General features: G+C 37.6%; 1 protein-coding gene across 2 annotated transcripts in view; it reads left to right on the top strand.

Annotated features, from left to right (window-relative positions):
• The window catches only part of LOC110451967 (protein DPCD-like), a 38,850-nt gene extending 16,097 nt beyond the window's left edge, over positions 1-22,753 (top strand). Inside the window, exons 3-6 of one of the 2 annotated variants that reach the window (XM_021500204.1) lie at positions 4,349-4,470; positions 14,721-14,854; positions 18,157-18,259; positions 21,582-22,753. In XM_021500204.1, the coding sequence (XP_021355879.1) occupies positions 4,349-4,470; positions 14,721-14,854; positions 18,157-18,259; positions 21,582-21,686 (464 nt within the window). In that variant the 3' untranslated portion in view covers positions 21,687-22,753. The other variant, XM_021500205.1, reaches the window with a different exon arrangement.
• The last annotated feature ends 477 nt before the right edge of the window (positions 22,754-23,230 follow it).

Raw genomic sequence — 23,230 nt, 5'->3', positions numbered from 1 at the left:
TACAAACAACAGAGTCGACCAGGATCGGTGTAGACATGTATAAGTATGTATACAAACAACAGAATCGACCAGCATCGGTGTAGACATATATAAGTATGTATACAAACAACAGAGACGACCAGCATCGGTGTAGACATGTATAAGTATGTAAACAAACAACAGAGTCGACCAGCATCGTTGTAGACATGTATAATTATGTATACAAACAACAGAGTCGACCAGCATCGTTGTAGACATGAATAAGTATGTATACAAACAACAGAGTCGACCAGAATCGGTGTAGACATGTATAAGTATGTATACAAACAAAAGAGGCGACCAGCATCGGTGTAGACATATTTAAGTACGTATACAAACAACAGAGTCGACCAGCATCGATGTATACATGTATAAGTATGTATACAAACAACAGAGGCATTCAGCATCGGTGTAGACATGTATAATTATGTATACACCGATGCTGAATGACTCTGTTGTTTGTATACATACTTATACATCTCTACACCGATGCTGGTTGACTCTGTTGTTTGTATACATACTTATACATCTCTACACCGATGCTGGTTGACTCTGTTGTTTGTATACATTCTTATATATGTCTACACCGATGCTGGTCGACGCTGTTGTTTGTATACATACTTATATATGTCTACCCCGATGCTGGTTGACTCTGTTGTTTGTATACATCATGTATACATCGATGCTGGTCGACTCTGTTGATTGTATACATACTTATACATGTATACACCGACACTGGACTTTGTTGTTTGTATGCATACTTATACATGTCTTAACCGATGCTGGTCGACTCTGTTGTTTGTATACGTACTTATACATGTATACACCGACACTGTACTTTGTTGTTTGTATGCATACTTATACATGTCTTAACCGATGCTGGTCGACTCTGTTGTTTGTATATATACTTATTCATGTCTACCCCGATGCTGGTTGACTCTGTTGTTTGTATACATTCTTATATATGTCTACACCGATGCTGGTCGACTCTGTTGTTTGTAGACATACTTATACATGTCTACACCGATGCTGGTTGACTCTGTTGTTTGTATACATACTTAAATATGTCTACACCGATGCTGGTCGACTCTGTTGTTTGTAGACATACTTATACATGTCTACACCGATGCTGGTTGACTCTGTTGTTTGTATACATGCTTATATATGTCTACACCGATGCTGGTCGACGCTGTTGTTTGTATACATACTTATATATGTCTACCCCGATGCTGGTTGACTCTGTTGTTTGTATACATTCTTATATATGTCTACACCGATGCTGGTCGACTCTGTTGTTTGTATACATGTATAAGTATGTATACAAACAACAGAGTCGACCAGCATCGATGTATACATGTATAAGTATGTATACAAACAACAGAGTCATTCAGCATCGGTGTAGACATGTATAATTATGTATACAAACAACAGAGTCGACCAGCATCGGTGTAGACATGTATAAGTATGTATACAAACAACAGAGTCGACCAGCATCGGTGTAGACATGTATAAGTATGTATACAAACAACAGAGTCGACCAGCTTTAATGCCTCTATTCCTCAATTGTGTTGCCTTCATATATGTACAAGTTAAACTAACAGTTCTTTGAACCACTAAATCCTGATGTGACACCACATTCAAATTCTCAGTTATTTACTTGCACACTGTACATGTTACAGTACATTCTACAATGTAGCTACACTTGTATGCTTAGTTTTATAGCTTATTTGTTTACAATAGAGTTACATGTACATGTATATACAATTATCACACGAGTATGTTTTTCATCAATATTTCACACACAAATATATATGCTAGAACAAAAACTGATAACTTTCCAAACAAATAAGGTGACCTTAAACAACCACTTTAAGTACATGTATACTGCTGTTATGCTGCTAACTTTGTCTCACACTTAAATATATAATGACTCAAACAAAAACAACGTAGTTGTGCTATGAAAGTGTAATATTATTTGCTCCTCTTGCTTATGTTCATAATTTTGTCATAAATTCATATTTCTTTTTCATAATTAGCTATCACACAATGCAACCATCCATGGCTAGCGATTGACCTCTAATATCTCATAACTTCCTGTGCAACAGTCTGAATTTAAACTGACCAACCACAAACCAGGTTTCTGGACTGGCCACATGTGTTTATATATCAAAGTACAAAATTCCACCTAAGAAGAAATTCCAAGTTTGATTTTACTACTAAGATGATGTTGGATAGATTTTAGGTAGAGTTTAGGTAGAATTTTACATGGAGTATTGCTTCAGATTTAGGTAGGGTTTTGTCAGATTCTAGGTCTACCTAAAGTCTGGTATCTATGAACCTGCCAGCTTAGGCGGATTTCTCCTGGAATACCCACCTTTCCAGGTAGAATCCTCAAGAATTCCATCAAAGTGTTTCTCTTGGCCTCTTGTTTAGATTTAACATCCATCTTTAATACAAATGAAGTAACTCTTATCAGAGAGCTTCCTTAATTGATAGCTTACCATATTTATGTGAAGACTCTCCTATGGTCCCTCCCTACCAGTCACACTGGAGATTCCGGCGAGTATACCCACCCCAACTGGGGTGTATCAATTCTAGTATAGATACAAATATATATATACAGATAACTTAATCTAGCTATGAAACATTGCCTATGTCCGAGCAATCGCTGCTTGTGATCATGTACGTCTTGCACTAATAAATATATACAAAGCAGTATCAATGTAACAGTAAATGCAGAATAACTACGTATAGAACAATAAAACACCTAACACTAATCTAACTAAACGCTCCCACTGACCTCTCACTGCCCACATCAGTCTTGACCACACTACCTGTACTCTGGCGATAGCTCCGTTTTTGAAGCTCAGTACGGCATATGTCTGGCTACAATGATAGCTCGGCAGCACTACATGTACCTATATTGTACAATCTATAGAACTCCTCTTGCTAACCTTGAGCTACCCTGACCACTCAGTGGTCCCTATAACTCCCTATAGCACTCTAACGAGCCCACACAGTGCCCGTGATTTATCAACATAGCAGACCAAAAGCAACACTATAGCTCGCCCTTGTAAGGTATGATACTTTCGATTATGCGATCGTAATGGGTAACGGTCTTATTCAGACATACCCCCTCATTGAAAGCTCACTCTCTAGTATACTTACAACTAACAAGTAATGTTCTGCTCTCGTGTAGCTTCTGACACAGAATGGCGATGCACGCTGGCCAACGGGGTGAGTGGCCATGGCCGAAAGGCTGTCTGCATGCTCGCCGAGGGGCTGTAGACTGAAAGGCTGTGCACGCTGGCCGTGGCTGAAAGGCGATGCACGTGCGTCTTGGCCGGCTTATATCCCTATAGGCCCGCCCTACCTGTCAATCACCAGGAGATTCTATGCATCACCTATGTGTTTTGACCAGGGCTAGGTCAAGGCCAACTCAAGAGCGTAAACAACATCAAGAATGCACACGAATACGGCGGTTTACAAATGCAAACTGCTAGTATACGTATAGCTCGGTACGTTTTCGTCACATTTAGCAGACAGAATTTCAAAGAATCTGCATGTAACCAACTTCCATTCATATTAGCAGGAACATTAGAAAATACTCAGTCCTTATGATAAATGATCATATGAGTAATGAATACACATTATAGCATATCAGTATAAGACTTATAATTATATTAATACTGATCTTGAACTGAGTTGGTTACATGAGAACAATAGATTGATTGTCGACAGACTCCTCAATCAAATTATCTTGACAAGAACAAGGCTATATCCTATTGAGTTTGACATTGACATTTGCTGTGCTGCCCTAAATAACAGTTTTTGCACAAAAATGTAGGCTGGATCTGCCATTGAGATGAAAATGTCCAGCATATCTAAAGTGAAGCTGTTTGTTCATAATGAAAAAAAAATGTATTACTGTGTCAAAAGATGTTATGTGTTTTTCTATTGAAAAGACACATTTACAGTCATGCTGCTCTGTGAGCGATATTAACTAATATCACATCAATATTTTGGGAAGTACTTTAGATATTTTTGAAAACCAGATGACTGAAACACTGACATGTAAATTGAAAGAGGTATTGTGTGCATGAAACTGTTAGACTTCAAAATGGAAAAAGAAGTATTTGACTTCCTTTTTATACCTACTTGATCTATATCTAAGAGCCCCTGCATGCAAACATCTCTACCAAAAAGGCTAATTATATATATATATAATTATTATAAGTTGAAATAACGAGTTTCATAATTGTTGTATAATAAATAAAATTGATTAAAACAAATATATATATATCTGTATGGAATCGTTGTTTTCTTTCAGTTAGGAAATGGAGAAGAAAAGGAACATTTGGTAGCAAAGGGACAAGCTGGGATTTTGAAGTAGGGGAACAACTCATGTCAAAAACTCTTGACCCTGAAGGATTGGTGGAAAGTTCAAGCAATGTAAGAAACAAGTGTTGTTGTATTGTCGGTACTCATTATTCTAGCCACTTTGGATGGATACAAAGCTGTTAAGATTGAGGATCTACTCATCTGAGGTTTAAATCACACTCGGCTGTATAAACAAAGAGTGTTGATTCCATGTGAACTGCTGCTGTGGTCCGTTGTTCGTTCGTTGGTCAGTTTTTCCTTTAAAACACTACTACATGTAGTCCTGATTGGCTCAGTGGATTGACTAAAGTTGGCCTGGAGCATCCTAAGGCAAGTAAATGGTGTGGCCCCACTGGGGGCAGACAGGTGGGGCCAAATAGGGAAAATTTAGGGAATTTTTTAAAATACATCTTCTTCAGTACCATTGCAGGGATTTAAACCAAATTTGGTGTAGAGAATCCTTGGGCAAAGGGGAATCAATTGTATAAATGGAGGGTATGGCTTCCCTGGCGGCAGAGGGGCAGAGTCAGTAGGAGAAATTATGGTAAACCTGTGAAATTCTTCTTCTTTAGTATGAATAGAGGGATTTGAACCAATTTTTGTGTAGAACATCTTGTGTAGAACATCATAAGCAAGGGGAAGTCAATTTTGTATACATTGAATGTGGCTTCCCTGGAGACCAAGGGTTTGGGTTCTTGAAGGAGTATATAGGGGAAAAAATGTTTTAAATCCTTCTTCAGTATGATTGGAGGGATTTTATCCAAATTTTGTGTAGAGTTTCCTTGGGCAAAGGGGACTCAATTTTATAGAAACAGAGGGTTTGGGCAAAATAGGAGAACTTGAGGTAAATCTTTAAAATCCTTCTACTTCAAGTTCAGCACGATTGGAGGGATTTTAACCATATTTTGTGTAGAGAATCTTTTTTGAAAGAGGATTCAATTGTTTATTAATGGGGTGTTTCCTACTGGGTATAGGGGCAGAGCCCAATAGGGGAAATTGATGTGAAGGTTCAAATTCCTTCTCTTTCTGTACGATTGAGGGATTTTAACAAAATTTGGTCAAGAGCCTGCTTTTGCAAGTGGTATCAATTTTGTATAAACAGAGGTGTGGCCTCCTGTGGTAACAGAGGGGCAGATCCTAATTGGGGGAGCATAATGTTAAATGTTTAAAATCCTTCTCCTTCCATACGAATATATGAGTTTTCTGTTGAACCTCCTTGGTGGGCAAAGGGGACTCCATTTATATAAAAGGAGGAATTTCAAAGTGATAAATATTTAAAATCTTTATCCTTCCATATATATATAAGTATTCATAATCCAAATTTTGTGTGGAATATCATAGGGCAATTTAGTGGACTCCATTAAACCCTCTAGTGGTAGAGGGACGGAGCCCAATAGGGATAAATCTAGATCTTCTTCCTTAATTTATGGAGGGATTTTATCAAATTAGGTGTAAAGCATCTCTTGGCAAAGGGGGGACTCAATGTTTTATAAAAAGAGAACGAGTTTTCCCAGAATTGTAGAGGGCGGGACCCAATAGAAGGAATAAAGGGGTATTCTAATGTTTAAAATCAATCTCTTTCCGTAAAAATTGAGGAAATTTAACCAAATTTGGTGTAGAATATCCTAAATAGGCAATGTGAAATTAATTTTGTATCAATGGAGGATGTGTCCTTCTGAGAGCAGAGGGATGTGGCCCAAAAGGGGAAATTGAAGGCAAATTTTGACATTCACCTAACTTCAGCATAGGGGGGGCTCAAAAGGGGAAATTGAGGTAAATTTTAATATCCACCCCACTTCAACACCACAGCAAGAAGGAACCCAGTGAGGGACAGGTGTTCCTCAGAGACAGAGTCAATATTTGGAATTATTATACCTTCTGTTAAAATCTCGTAATCTGAGAAAGATGTGAACATTTTCAATGTTACTTGCTCGTTTTACAAAGATAAAGAAGACAGGGTGTTATTCCAAAAAATATCACATGCGCCAAACGTATGCGTGCACGGTTCGTCCCAGTGCCAGGGTGTTATCAAATCACATTCATGGTTGGTTCATTCGACAACTGTTGAGATGAAGTCTTGGTTTATGTCAAATCAACACAAGGACCATTAAAAATGGTGAAGTGGTAAAACACCTAAACATGACACTAGGTATAATAAAATAAAAATCACATTCATGAGAGGGCGATATTGCATATTTTCACCCCTCGGAAAGCATTGTTGACCTCGGCTTCGCCTCAGTCAACAATGCTTCCTTGGGGTGAAAGTATGCAACATTGCCCTCTCATGAATGTGATATTTATATAATAGTTGCAGTGTTAAATTTAATGAGAATATTTCCCTGCGGTTGCCTATGATACAGGCCCTCTGGGCAACTTTTAATATGCCTGTCAAATTTGACGGGAGTATTATGGTATGGGGTCGGCCGGCCAGCCGGCGTAAACTTTGGTTTGTCCCTCAATCGCCTCCTTCATTTTTCGACCGATCTCTTTGAAACTTGGTATACACTATAATCATGATATGAAGTATGAAGTTGTGTCTCCATTAAAAGAAATTTGATTTGACAATCTTTGCAAAAGTTCTTGCCCTTTGTTCATTTCAGTACTTGATTTTTGATTTTCTCCTATTTTTTTTTATAGCATGTCAGCTAACCACTCTTAGAATGATGCAGATCTTATTTCATTGTAAGAAAGTATATAACACTATATGGCATTCAACGGGCGTATATTGTTTCGCCCCGCGGTACTCTTGTTAGAGTATGATCTACATATTTTTATGTATTGTGATCATTTTATTTTTCCAAATGTCAAGGGCAACTAATTAAGCTTCTACTTAGACATAACTCATTTATAAGTTTCAGTCACAAAAGTCATGGAACTTTGTAGAGATTCAAGACACAAGTCGCACAACTTGTGCACAAGACGTGGGACATGGGCGGGAAAGGGTGCTATTAGGCAAATACCAAGTGTTATCAGTGTTAAATCAAAAGGAACCCATGGTTGTACCCACTCGGGCCTGAACACCGATAATTTCATCCATTTGATCACTACAAATAGTCTGTCCACCTCGCACACTTTCTTGCAGGGCTACATTGCACTTACAGAAGTATCGGGCATCAACACTATTGTGCATTCTTGTTACGATACTTCCACAAGGATTCCGACATCATCAGTATCGTATGAGAATCTACATGTCATTAAGCCAACAAAAACAGCTGGTCACTGTAAGTCAGTTATTCCTCTAAATTTAGTGTCCTTAAACTGTTGCTCAGTGAAAAATAAGTCATCGTCCATCAGATATTTTGTAACATCTCAGGACATTGACATTAATGGATTGACAGAAACCTGGCTAGGTTTAGATAAATCGACGACCAGGTACTAGCTGATCTAATACCAACAGGCTATGGATTCCTCATCAATGCTAGACTCAGCAAACGTGGTGGTGGGGTGGCTGTTCTGTTTAAGAAAGGCCCAAGTGTGAGACCTCTCTATTCCAGTCATGATGATGTATAGACACACTTTGAGCAAATGATTTGTTCTGTCATTGCTGATGATAAACAATTTCAATTGTGTAATCATTTACAGGCCTCCTCCATCTAAACAGAATAATTTCCAAAATACAGTGGCTTTTGACGAGTGGTCTACCTTTTTAGACCACTAAGTTATTGTGTCACAAGAGATTATTATATTATAATAATAAGAACAATAATAATTCAAGTTTCTTATATACTGCTTTATCCCAGCCTAGTTTGTAGGTCGTCTCAAAGCGGTTCACAAATTATTATCTGTGTTTATAGGTGGCAGAGTACAGTAGAAATGGCTTTACCCTAAAAATAAAGGGCATGTCTCGGATAAACATGGATAGCGGATTCATCCTGCACAACACACCTACATATATATATATATATATTTATAAACTACATTTTGAATAGGTGTTTTTTAGAAGAACATTTTTTTTTCAAAAAGTGATTTCCCCTGATTTGGGATTCTGAAAACCATGGTTACCACATCAAAAAACACCAAAATATGCAAAAAATCATGATTTTTAACCCAGAATTTGACCCCCACAAGTAGAATTGTTTTTCTTAAAACCTGTCTGAAATTAAATATCGCCTACTCGGTAACAGAAATACTCACGTTTTAGCATAGGTCATTCCGGTGGATTTTTCACAATATTTACACATGTGCTGAGTACAAAAATAGACTACATGAAAAGCTAGCTTTTGTTGTGTAGACACAGATTTGTAAATGCCCAAAATTGTAGTCTCAAACCAAATTCGATTTTTNAAAATTTTGATACATGTTATATTACAGGGGTTATTCATTGTATAAAAATATCACCCATGGCCACCGTACGCTACTAAACTCTGCTACCATAGGGCCTTTGCAACCAGCCAATATCTTTCTCAACTCCCAGGGGAGCATACAACCGGTGCTGCCATTTCGGCACTTACGCCTAGCATTCAGCAATTCTAGCACTGCCCAACCACATACTCATTTACAGCTGGAACAAGCAAACAAAGATACAACACAGTGTCGTGCCATAACTCGAACTCGCAACCCTTCGGTCATGAGCCCGGCGACCTACCACTAGTCTACCGTGCCTCCTAAGGTCACGGGTGACCTAAATTTCCACTTAGACGATCTATCTAATGTTGATGCTCTCCAGTTCTCTGGGCTACTAGATTCCAGGGGTCTGATTCAGCAGGTGCAGAAGCTACACACACCCATGGCCACAAACTGGATGTGGTCACAACAAGGGAAGATAACTCAGTCATTCATGGAGTAATTTCAGTGATTGATCCATGTCAAAGTGATGTAAAAGGGAAACAATCTGGTGATCATCTTGCTGTCCACGCAACACTGAATTGTAGTAAGCCAGATCTTGCAAGGAAAGAAGTGAGTTTCCGGAAATTCCGCGAAATTTCAATACCAGATTTCAACAATGACATACAGTCTTCTTCCGCCTTCAATCTACTGAAGGCGGGGTTGACGATCTTGTTGAAGCATACACATCTGGTATAGAAGCCTTTTTAGAGAAACACGCACCTCTACAGACTAAGTAAGGTGATAACTGTGAGACCAAATGCCTCGTGGTTTAATAAAATTCTCTGTTTAGAAAGAAAGAACTGTAGAAAAGCAGTGAGAAACAGTGGCGAAGGACCAACTTAACCATTCACCAACGGATTTATAGGGAACAATGTCGGCTGGTTCACTATACTGTCCAGTCTCCACTCGCAATGGGAGTACACCACACCTTAAATGTGCCATGATTGATCTCTTGGATTTTGTAAGGTTTATTGACACCTAGTTCTCTACATGGTAAGAGGTTTTAATAATATAAAGTTCCTTAGTTTTGGTACAAATTTTACTTTATCTGACCACTCATCTTGATATTTGTGTACGAGTGCACGTTTTACTTTTTCAATGTTAATATGTTGAAGATTGTAAAAGCAATATTCCATATTTACATATTCTAGCACTCGCTGCATGTCGCAGCACCATGATTTTTCCTTATTTGAACGTTTATCCTACATAAACACTTTTTTGCATACCCGGGAATCGTCCATTCGTATGAGTCTGTTCCATAGACGTATAATGTTAAGCCATCTCCCGTGTTGTCTGATAAGCCATCCAGTTTCTCCATTTACGGTCAAATTTGGTGTAAACCTATGGACGCCAATAAAGTATCTAATCGAGCGGTTTTGGATGGTGTCGATACGAAGGATGCGGTCGATATCCCCAAACTCCAGAACAATAATCCAATACTGGTTCAACACAGGAAGAATATAACTTTTTAAATGTTTTAAAACCAATGGATTTATTATGATGCACCTTAGATATAACACCACCTAATGCTCGTCGGCCCGGTTTCGCTAACAGTTCAGCTGTATGTGAAAAACTATTAAATTTGTTGAAAAGCACACCCAAATATTTGTACGAACTTGAATATTCCAATGCATGTTCTCCAATTTTAAAATTAAAACTACTTCGCGCCCTACGGTTGTTTCTAAAATGTACCACTTTGGATTTCCCTAGATTCACTCGAGGCCTCCATTTTAAACACCAGTTATCCAAATGATCCAGCACACATTGCATATCAGTTTCATTTTCAGAAAGGAGTGCTATATCGTCTGCATACAGTAAAATGTTTACCTTATCATTTCCAATAAACATTCCCTTACCAAGCTGGTTGATTTTGACGGCCAAGTCATTAATAAATAAACCAAACATTGTGGGAGATAAATTATCGCCTTGTTTTACCCCGATATCACTGGAGAACCAATCAGTTAATGAGTTTCCGAGTCGTACACACGCCTCTGAATCCGTATATAATGTTTTAATAACGTTGTACATTTTTCCATTTATTCCATTTGTGATAAGTTTATACATTAGTAGATCTCTGTCAACATAGTCAAATGCCTTTTGTAGGTCCACAAATGTTACAAATGTTGTAGGTTTATTAGAGACGATTGAATTGAGAGTATGCACGTGGTCGGGACTCGATCTATTTTTACGGAATCCGTTTTGGTCGTCAACGAGCAAGTCATTTTCATCAAAGTATGGCACAGTCCTGTTATTGATGAACGCAGTGTATAACTTAGAAGCGACAGAGAGTGGGCTTATCCCTCGGAAGTTAAGTGGTACTCGCGGATCTAACGATTTATCTTTAGGAATTGGACATATAATTGCTTTTCTCCAAATTGATGGGATATTTGTAACCAGAGTCTAAACACAGTTGGAACAAATTGTGTAAAACAGTAGTTATGGCGGGAAACTTCAAAACCTCCAATGGAACCCGATCATACCCCGGCGATTCCCGTTTTCGCATGGTTTAACTCCTTTTTGATTTCGTTGATTTGTATTACCTGGTTTAATGTGGTGTTGGAGTCGTATAAAGGGTCCAACATGTACTCTTCTAAAAACTGTTTTTGTCGTATCACATCTTCATAAAATACATCACTGACTTCGTCTGAATTCAGATTTTTATCAAATAATCCTGAAAAATTGTCTTTCCACTGAGACATTACTTCCTCTCTATTTGTAACTATATTACCGTCATCGTCGTATAATCCATCGGTATTGCAGTTTTGCGTGGAGGACCAAGTTTTTTAAGGCTGTTCCAGAACTGTTTCGGATTATTAACACATTAACAATAAAGCGCATTTTTGTGCTCCGCTTCCCCTACATTTCCGAAAAATATTTTCCTTTTCATGCATGGCTTTCCAACTTATGATCAAATGTTCATTCCAAAACGCTTTAAGCGGCTTCTTCTCTGGAAGTAAGGGATGGATATCAACCATATTTGAATGGAAGCATCCCTAGGTAGTGGAGATTAAAAATTGTACAAATGGTTTGGCTGACCCCCGAGAGGGCTGTGGGGCGGGCCAAAAGGGAGCAGTTTGGCTATATTGCTACAAACGACTTCTTCTGTACAACTTTGCACTGGATATCAATCATATTTGATCAAAAGCATTCATGGGAGGCAGGGATTCAAAATTGTACAAATGGTGTGGCTGAACCCCAAGGGGGCTGAGGGGCGAGGGCAAAAAGGGTTATTTGGCTATATTGCTTTAAGCAACTTCTTCTCTGGAACTAAGTGATGGATATATGACTTCTTCTGTATAGAACAATGCCATGGATATCAATCATATTTGGTCGAAAGCATTCATGGGAGGCATGGATTCGAAATTGTACAAATAGTGGGACTGATCCCCCCGGGCTAAGGGGTGGGGCCAAAAAAAGTTTATAACTTTTTATAAAGTTTATCCCCACCATATAACCATATATACAATTGCTGAGTATAAAGAGAGAAGAATGCACATTTGCTTCCAGGATGGCCCTAGGGTTTGGCCCCAACCTTGGAGACTTAACCCTTGGGTCATAACTTCGAAAAGGTTAAGATCCCCACCCCAAAACTATATATACAATTGTTGGGCATAAAGAGACAAATGCAGTCATGATATTTGAATTGACCCCAGGGTCTGCCCCACCCTTGGGTCATGATTATAATTGATCCTGGGGTCTGGCCACAACCGTAGAGATCGACCTAGTTTCTGAGTCACAGCTTGGAAACAGTTGAGATCCCCACCCCATTTGATACATTAAATTGCTGGGCATGAAAAATCTAATTCAGATATGTTACAAGGATTAGCCTTGGGGTCTGGCATATTCCCTTGGATCTCATTTGGAGAATATTTTGCCATGATTGCTTAGATATCCAGGCGAGCGATAAAGGCTCTCTGGGCCTCTTGTTATTACAAGATGTGCCCAGTTTAGTTTGTGTTTGCATTAGTTTGCCATGTGTCATTCTTTTCCACCTGCATCAGACACTGGGCAAACATTAAATCTGTTTCCTTCTTTCTTGGCCCTGTCACATTTCACATGAACAAATTTACGTTTCCTATCAATTTTTCATTACATAAGCTGACCAGTAGATATCTTTGTTATGTAATAGCAGTACTCGGAATGCTATTTGACATTAGATCTCTCACCAAAACTGATCATCAAAAGATTTATCATCAAGTCAATACAGTGTTATGAAAATGAAATATAAAAAAGTGTAAAATTATATACTTTTGGTATATTATTACTCAATTTGGTCATCTGAAGCCCTTTTTATCCTTCTTCCTGCAAAAAGTAAAAGATATAAAAAAAAATCTGTATGCATGTACTGGGCAATTTTTGTGTCTTATTTTCGCATTTTTTCACAGAAAGATTCCATGGTTAATTAAACAATGCAGTGAAAGTTTCTATCTCCAGGCATCATAGTTGATGTTACCACCAAGGATCAACACTATTTGGTTTGAAGCATTAATTCTCATGTGGTGGTGATTCAAAATTGTACAAATGGAGGGCCAAAAAAGGGGTAATTTGGCCATTTTGCTTTTAGCAACTTCATCATTGGAACTAATAGAATGATATCAATCATATTTAGTAGGAAGCATTCTCAGGTGGTAGGGATTCAAAAGTGTACAAATGGAGGGGCTGACCCCCCAGGGGTCTGAAGGATGGGGCAAAAAAGGATAATTTGGCCATATTGCTTTAAAAGACTTCTTCTCTGGAACATAGTGACTATTGATATCAACCATATTTGGTTTGGAGCATTCTTCCTTTGTTGAGGATTCAGAATTGTTCCAGTTGATAGGGGCGAAGCAATGAGATTCCCACACTATTGGTACTGTCTTTGCAATTACTGACCATGGCCATCAGGAGACAATCTCAATCATGATATAATAATTGAGCCTGCAGTCTTGCCCTACTACTTTTGATTTAATTTCTAGCCATAACTTTGAAACAGGTGAGATCCCCACCCCACATTCGTATGTACCTTTGGTAGGAATACTGTATAGCAATTATATTTCGCGGGAATTTTAATTTCACTACATTGTGCTTTGACTTAATTATATATATAATATCTGCGAATTCGAAACATCAGGGAAATTATCAAAAATGTTAACCACTTTTACGGACCTTATCATAACATGTTGAAAATAGTTATAACCCAACGCTGTTATGCAAGCTTAAATGAACTCAAATCAGATTATCTCCCGACAACTCAGGGCAGTCCATGTTAAAACAACACTTACATATAAGTGTCCACAACATATTAATGTGTACACAGTAGGTGAATTCAGTTTACCCCTACAAAGGCACTGGCGGATGACGATGCTCTGGATCCGTGTTTTCAAACGGTTTACCTGTATTACGAGGTTTAACCCTTAAATCATGACACTCATAATACTTTGCACAACACATGGGATTCGGATGGACAGCCAAATTGACTAATGGATCTACCCAGACTTCTAGGGACATAATTTCTGGTACTTTACTTTTAAATTTATGGTTCAGATCCCCAACCTATAGCGCCATATATATACATTGTATACATGTACCATTGCTGGGCATAAAGTTTCGGGTGAGCAATATGGCCCTCTGGGCCTCTTGTTTAATATAAAAATATGGGGTGGGGTAATCTAAATTGATTTTCTAAAAATATGATATAAACAAAGGAAAATGTGCTATCATAATTAAAAAGACAATCATGTTTTTTATTAATTTTGCTAATATTTATAGATTTCTGATTCTGCATATGAAATAAGTAATAAATTTTACCAAAGGACATGTATTTTGTTAAATTTTCATCTTGGACTGATGAAAGCAAATAAATAGCTCATGGATGGTCATACCATTTTCTATTTTATGTCCTCTTCTTTAAAATAAGGTATGAGTATAAAAATAGTAAGTTAAAAAAATTGACTTTGAAAAATTTTGCTACATCTGCAATATTTCTCTACTTGTCAACTTAAATCTTCTTATTTCAGCCCATATTTGTCAGAAAAGATACAAAGGTGGCGTTTCAGTGGAGAATTCGTAACATTCCCTACCCTCTACATGTGTTTAGTGTGACTGTGCAGGATGACAACCACAAGCTCATCATCAAGACATCCAACAAAAAGTATTAAACCTAATTCATTGATGTCAACTCTCTTAACATACAGTTGATTTTTTCCTATGTTCACTATTAGTAGTACCACTTAACTTCTAGCAAACCTACGACATTTGGTGCAATGCTATAACGGTTCTTTGTTTATCTTAATAATACTATTACGTGTATTAACAAATCCTCATTACTACTGTTTCGGTAACGACCCTGGGAGCTTAAAACAAGGCAACAATGGACACTGAATATAAAGTAAGGTAGCAAAAGACACTGAACATAAAGGAAGGCAACATTGGACATTGAACATAAAGTAAGGTAACACTGAACATAAAGTCAGGTAACACTGGACACTGAACATAATGTAAGGTAACACTGAACATAAAGTAAGGCAACATTGGACATTGGTCATAAAGTAAGGTAACACTGAACATAAAGTCAGGTAACACAGGACACTGAACATAAAGGAAGATAACACCAAACATAAAGTAAGGTAACACTGAACATAAAGTAAGGTAACATGGGACAATAAATATAAAGTAAGGTGACACTGGACATTGAACATAAAGTCAGGTAATACTGGACACTGAACATAAAGTAAGGTAACACTGGACAGTGAACATAAAGTAAGGCAACACTAGACACTGCACATAAAGTCAGGTAACACTGAACATAAAGTAAGGTAACACTGAACATAAAGTAAGGTAACACGGGACAATGAATATAAAGTAAGGTGACACTGGACACTGAACATAAAGTAAGGTAACACTGGACACTGAACATAAAGTCAGGTAACACTGAATATAAAGAAAGGCAACACTAGACACTGAACATAAAGTAAGGTAACATTGGATATTGAACATAAAGTCAGGTAATACTGAACATAAAGTAAGGTAACACTGGACATTTAGTTAGTTTACACGGGACAATGAATATAAAGTAAGGTTACACTGGACACTGCACATAAAGTCAGGTAACACTGAATATAAAGTAAGGCAACACTAGACACTGAACATAAAGTCAGGTAACACTGAACATAAAGTTAGGTTACACTGGACACTGCACATAAAGTCAGGTAACACTGAACATAAAGTAAGGCAACATTTGACACTAAACATAAAGTAAGGTAACACTGGACACTGAATATAAAGTAAGGTAACACTGGACACTGAATATAAAGTAAATTTAGGTATCACTGGACACTGGACATAAAGTAAGGTAACACTGAACATAAAGTCAGGTATCACTGGACACTGAACATAAAGTCAGGTAACACTGGACATTGAACATAAAGTAAGGTAACACTGGACACTGAATATAAAGTAAGGTAACACAAGACATTGAACATAAAGTAAGGTAACACAAGACACTGAACATAACATAAGGTAACACTGGATACTGAACATAATGTAAAATAACACTAGACACTGAATTTAAAAGTAAATTAAGGTAACACTGGACACTGAACATAAAGTAAGGTAACACTGGATACTGAATATAAAGTAAGGTAACACTGGATACTGAACATAACGTAAAATAAAACTAGACACAGAATTTAAAAGTAAATTAAGGTAATACTGGACACTGAACATAAAGTAAGGTAACACTGGACACTGAACATAACGTAATGTCATACTGAACCATGAATATAAAATAAGGTATCACTGGACACTGAATATAAAGTAAGGTAACACTGGACACTGAACATAAAGTAATGTAACACTGGACGCTAAACATAAAGTAAGCTAACACTAGACACTGAACATAATGTCAGGTAATACTGGACACTGAATATAAAGTAAGGTAACACTGGACACTGAATATAAAGTAATGTAATACTTGACACTGAACATAATGTAAGGTAATACTGGGCACTGAATATAAAGTAAGGTAATACTGGTCACTGAACATAAAGAAAGGTAACACTGGACACTGAATATAAAGTAATGTAATACTGGGCACTGAATATAAAGTAAGGTAATACTTGGCACTGAATATAAAGTAATGTAATACTTGACACTGAACATAATGTAAGGTAATACTGGGCACTGAATATAAAGTAAGGTAACACTGGTCACTGAACATAAAGAAAGGTAACACTGGACACTGAATATAAAGTAATGTAATACTTGACACTGAACATAATGTAAGGTAACACTGGGCACTGAACATAAAGAAAGGTAACACTGGTCAATGAACATAATGTAAGGTAACACTGGACACTGAATATAAAGAAATGTAATACTGGACACTAAACATAATGTAAGGTAACACTGGGCACTGAATATAAAGTAAGGTAACACTGGTCACTGAATATAAAGTCAGGTAACACTGAACACTGAACATAAAGTCAGGTAACACTGGACACTGAATATAAAGTAAGGTAACACAAGACACTGAACATAAAGTAAGGTAACACTGGACACTGAATATAAAGTAAGGTAACACTAGACAATGAACATAAAGTAAGGTAACACTAGACACTGAACATAAAGTAAGGTGACACTGAATATAAAGAACTGTAACACTGGACAGTGAATATAAAGTAAGGTAACACTAGACACCAAACATAAAGTAAGGTAATGCTGGACACTGAATATAAAATAAGGTAATGCTGGACACTAAACATTAAAATACGGTAACACAAGACACTGAACATAAAGTCAGGTAATGCTGGACACTGAACAAAAGTAAGGTAACACTAGACACCAAACATAAAGTAAGGTAATGCTGGACACTGAATATAAAATAAGGTAATGCTGGACACTGAACATTAAAATACGGTAACACAAGAAACTGAACATAAAGTCAGGTAACACTGGACACTGAACATAAAGTAATGAAACCCTGGACACTGAACATAAAGTCAGGTAACACTGGACACTGAACATAAAGTAAGGTAACACTGGGCACTAAACATAAAGTAATGAAACCCTGGACACTGAACATGAAGTAAGGTAATACTGGACATTGAAAATAAAATATACACGAGATAAAGTTTAAAGGTTTCCATCATCGTGTTGAGGGTTTGAAGGTCAAGGCCAAGGCCACTTGCTATTTAAAGAAAGTCATCAAGCAATACAGTGTCATAACTCTAGCTACTTTATTTCTTAACAGATTTCATCAAAGTTTAGACAGATTTTAAATGTACATGCTGATTTCCACTTTATATACCAAGATTGAAAACTAACCTATAATATAACTCAGTTGAGTTCCTTTGGCCTCTTGTTTATAATAGAAAGGTAGAACCATTTTACTTGATAGACTGGATATTATATCAGAAGGCCTTAATAAGTTTAATTTTATCTCTTATTTTTTAGGTATTATAAAAAGTTTTCCATACCAGACATGGAGAGGGTTGGATGCCTACTGACACAGGACAGTATCAGCACTGCCCATGCCAACAACACTTTCATCATCACTGTAAGGAATTTACTAGGGACAATGTGTCCATTATCTCAGCAAAAGCCTGGCTCTGTGGATGTGTTATCTAACTTCACTCAGCATAAGTGTCTTACTGAGGATGTCTTATCCCAAGTGACTCAGCAAGTCACTCAATATAAGTGTCCTACTAAGTATGTTTATCTCAAGTTACTCAGTATAAGTGTCTTATCCTATGATGAATGACTTGCTAAGTGACTAATATAACCTCAGTAAGACCCTTATACTGAGGGACTTGGTAAATAAAGTAGGATAAGACACTTTATTTACCAAGTCCCTTAGTATAAGGGTCTTACTGAGGGTGTATTAGTCACTTAGCAAGTCACTCATCATAAGTGGCTCACTTAGGATTTGTTATCTCAAGTTACTTAGCAAATCTTTCATAATGATTGTCTTGATATGGATGGCTTATATTAAGTCACTCAGCATCAGTTTATAATTACTGTGGATACCTCATGTCAAGCAACTTGATAAAGTAACACTGAACAAGTGTCTTACTGTGTATGTCTTATCCCAAATCACTAAGCAAGTCACTCAGGATATGGAACTTACATGGATATCTTATCTCAAGTCAACCAGCTAAATATATCATCTGAGCAGTCATGTTTTACTGCAGGTGTCTTTATTACAGGTTCCTGTGTAAAATATCTCATTACAGGTTTCCTCACAGTTTCCTGAACAAAAATGACTCCATGCAATTGTGTTTATTACAGGTTTCTGTTTCACTGCAGGTGTCTTAATAAAAGTTTCCTGGTCATTAATGTCTCACAACAGGTGTCTAAATAACAGGTTCCTGGTCATTAATGTCTCACCACAGGTGTCTTAACAACAGTTTCCTGGTCATTAATGTCTCACAACAGGTGATGTAATCACAGGTTCTTGGTAATTTATGTCTCACAACAGGTGTCTTAACTACAGGGTCCTGGTCATTAATGTTTCACCACAGGTGTCTTAATAACAGGTTCCTGGTTATTAATGTCTCACCACAGGTAGCTTAATAACAGGTTCCTGGTAATGAATATCTCACCACAGGTGTCTTAATAACAGGTTCATGGTCATTAATGTCTCACCACAGGTGTCTTAATAACAGGTTCCTGGTCATTAATGTCTCACCACAGGTAGCTTAATAACAGGTTCCTGGTAATACATATCTCACCACAGGTGTCTTAACAACAGGTTCCTGGTCATTAATGTCTCACAACAGGTGATGTAATTAAAGGTTCCTGGTAATTTATGTCTCACAACAGGTGTCTTAACTACAGGTTCCTGGTCATTAATGTCTCACCACAGGTGTTTTAATTACAGGATCCTGGTCATTAATGTCTCACCACAGGTGCCTTAATAACAGGTTCATGGTAATAAATATCTCACCACAGGTGTCTTGAGAATAGGTTCCTGAACATAAAGTCAGGTAACACTGGACACTGAACATAATGTTCAGTGTTACCTTACTTTATGTTTGGTGTCTAGTGTTACCTTACTTTTGTTCAGTGTCCAGCATTACCCTGTAGTTAAGACACTTGTGATGAGACATCAATGACCAGAACCTTTAATTACGACACCTGTGGGGAGACATTAATGACCAGGCACCTGTAGTTAAGACAACTGTTGTGAGACATAAATTACCGAGAACCTGTAATTACATCACCTGTTGTGAGACATAAATTACCAAGAACCTGTAATTACATCACCTGTTGTGAGACATTCATTACCAGGAACCTGTTGTTAAGACACCTCAGGTAGCTTAATAACAGGTTCCTGGTCATTAATGTCTCACCTCAGGTAGCTTAATAACAGGTTCCTGGTAATAAATATCTCACCACAGGTGTCTTAACAACAGGTTCCTGGTCATTAATGTCTCACAACAGATGATGTAATTAAAGGTTCCTGGTAATTTATGTCTCACAACAGGTGTCTTAACTACAGGTTCCTGGTCATTAATGTCTCACCACAGGTGTCTTAATTACAGGATCCTGGTCATTAATGTCTCGCCACAGGTGTCGTAATTACAGGTTCCTGGTCATTAATGTCACACCACAGGTGTCGTAATTACAGGTTCCTGGTCATTAATGTCTCACCACAGGTGCCTTAATAACAGGTTCCTGGTCATTAATGTTTCACCATAGGTGTCTTAACTACAGGTTCATGGTCATTAATGTCTCACCACAGGTGTCGTAATTACAGGTTTCTGGTCATTAATGTCTCACCACAGGTGTTGTAATAACAGGTTGTTGGTCATTAAAGTCTCACAACAGGTGTCATAATAACAAGTTCCTGGTCATTAATGTCTCACAACAGGTGTCTTAACTACAGGTTCCTGGTCATTAATTCTCACCACAGGTGTCGTAATTAAAGGTTCTGGTCATTGATGTCTCATCACAAGTGTCTTAACTTCAGGTTTGTGGTCATAAATTCTCACCACAGGTGTCGTAATTACAGGTTCCTGGTCATTAATGTTTCACCATAGGGGTCTTAACTACAGGTTCGTGGTCATTAATGTCTCAACACAGGTGTTGTAATAACAGGTTGTTGGTCATTAAATTCTCACCACAGGTGTCGTAATTACAGGTTCCTGGTCATTAATGTCTCACCACAGGTGTTGTAATAACAGGTTGTTGGTCATTAAATTCTCACCACAGGTGTCGTAATAACAGGTTCCTGGTCATTAATGTCTCACCACAGGGGTCTTAACTACAGGTTCCTGGTCATAAATTCTCACCACAGGTGTCGTAATAACAGGTTCCTGTCATAAATTCTCACCACAGGTGTCGTAATAACAGGTTCCTGGTCATAAATTCTCAACACAGGTGTCGTAATAACAGGTTCCTGGTCATTAATGTGTCTCCACAGGTGTCTTAACTACTTAACTACAGGTTCATGGTCATTAATGTCTCACTACAGGTGTCGTAATTACAGGTTCCTGGTCATTAATGTTTCACCATAGGTGTCTTAACTACAGGTTCATGGTCATTAATGTCTCACCACAGGTGTCGTAATTACAGGTTCCTGTTCATTAATGTCTCGCCACGAGTGTCGTAATAACAGGTTGTTGGTCATTAAATTCTCACCACATGTGTCTTAATAACAGGTTCCTGGTAATAAATATCTCACCACAGGTGTCTTAACAACAGGTTCCTGGTCATAAATTCTCACCACAGGTGTCGTAATAACAGGTTCCTGGTCATAAATTCTCACCACAGGTGTTGTAATTACAGGTTCCTGGTCATTGATGTCTCACCACAGGTGTCTTAATTACAAGTAACCCAGTGCAGGCATCTTACCATATCTTCAAAACTTTTTACAGTATAAAAAACCAAAGGAAGTCTTGGAAATGGAAAAGAAAATAGCAGCAGAAATGAAACAATTAAAAGCCAGTAAAGATGGTGACGTTGACTGTACTCCCAGCTGATGGAGAATGGTGTGTACTCCTAGCTGATGAAGAATGGTGTGTACTCCTAGCTGATGAAGAATGGTGTGTACTCCTAGCTGATGAAGGGTGTTTTGTATAATTGGACATTAATTTTGATGTATGATCTAGGATAGCAGCTGTGAGATTACCTTAAGGTTGGATGAAAGAACAGCTACTGTTTATTGAATTATGTTGAAATAAATAAAGTTTGATTCCCGAAAGAAACTTACAAAATTGGAAGAGTTCAGCCAAAGGGAAACTAATAAATCTATTACATTTTAATCTTAAGTACCATAATTTAATGAAGTCATGCTTGACAACAAGCAAGAGTTACTTAGTGCATATGTACAGCTTTCTGTTGTTATTTGGTACAAATGACTGGCAATAATGTTACAGATTATGTAATTATGTAGAGAACTGATGTACTAATATGGCAGGTTTGAATGCAGTAAATAGACAAAATACCATTCTCGTTGGTCAGAATAAAATCAATACTGGACCTGACTTTACACATGAAGATGTAACACTTCAGATATTTCACTGGTAAAATTTATTACAATTATGATACAGTTGTGGGATCGCACAACGTTACACGATGTGCAGTACGCACGTTGTGTGCACACTGTGCACGATACAAATCTGGACGATTATTGCTTGCACATTTTTTTTTAAACGATCTAAATCAACACATGTAAAATTATAACACAGGTCAGATGACACGGTCCCATATACAGGTAAACATAGCCTCTTTGTACATGTACGTGGACCGTATTTTTCCCCATCCAGGGTTTTCACGTAACTCGTCGAGGTGTGAAAATCCAGATGAAAAACGAATGCAACTAACAAATACTTAACGTCCAGTAATGTTTTCATAACAGACATACAGTACAGGCTCTCTATGTCAGGCACAGGGCGCCAGGTAAAACTCCGGTCACTCATCAAAATGTTATTTACCTGTTCTGTTACCTGTGACCATAACCCATTATTGACAGTCTAACGGTCACTGTAATACTGTATAACTCGCATAATAAAATTGAACACAATCTAAATTAATATTATGAGAAATTTGTATATACAGTGTTCTTTATTCCATACTGGCCTTCCAGATTTTTTTCATTCTGTAATATTTATCAAACATTTGTAACAAATCGTATATATTTGCTGAGGTAATCGCAAATTGATTGCACAAAAATAACAACAAGATGTCCACCGACAGCCATCTCAAAATCTGACAGTACCATTTTGTTTTCACTATTTCTCAAGAAGTTCTTGACAGAATCGAAACAAGTTTAAAGTGTTTTACAGCAAAGAACATGCCTGCAAAATCCCAAAAAGCAAGATGGACCGAGCAAGAAAATAGAGGAAAAGAAAAAGGAGAAAGTCATTGAAGATAAAACGTTCGGTCTGAAGAACCAGAAGGGAACAAAGCAGCAGAAGCACACCAAAAACTGTCACAAATCAGGTCCAACAGGGCAATGGCAAAGCCTCAAAGGCTGCAGATCCAGTTCTTGACAGAAAAGGACGAAAAGGCAAACGAGGAAGAG

This window comes from Mizuhopecten yessoensis, unplaced genomic scaffold (assembly GCF_002113885.1).
Source record: "Mizuhopecten yessoensis strain PY_sf001 unplaced genomic scaffold, ASM211388v2 scaffold6317, whole genome shotgun sequence".
Taxonomy (NCBI): Eukaryota; Metazoa; Mollusca; class Bivalvia; order Pectinida; family Pectinidae; genus Mizuhopecten; species Mizuhopecten yessoensis.
Note: the sequence above shows the minus strand (reverse complement) of the source record. Positions and strands in the feature narration are given on the sequence as shown.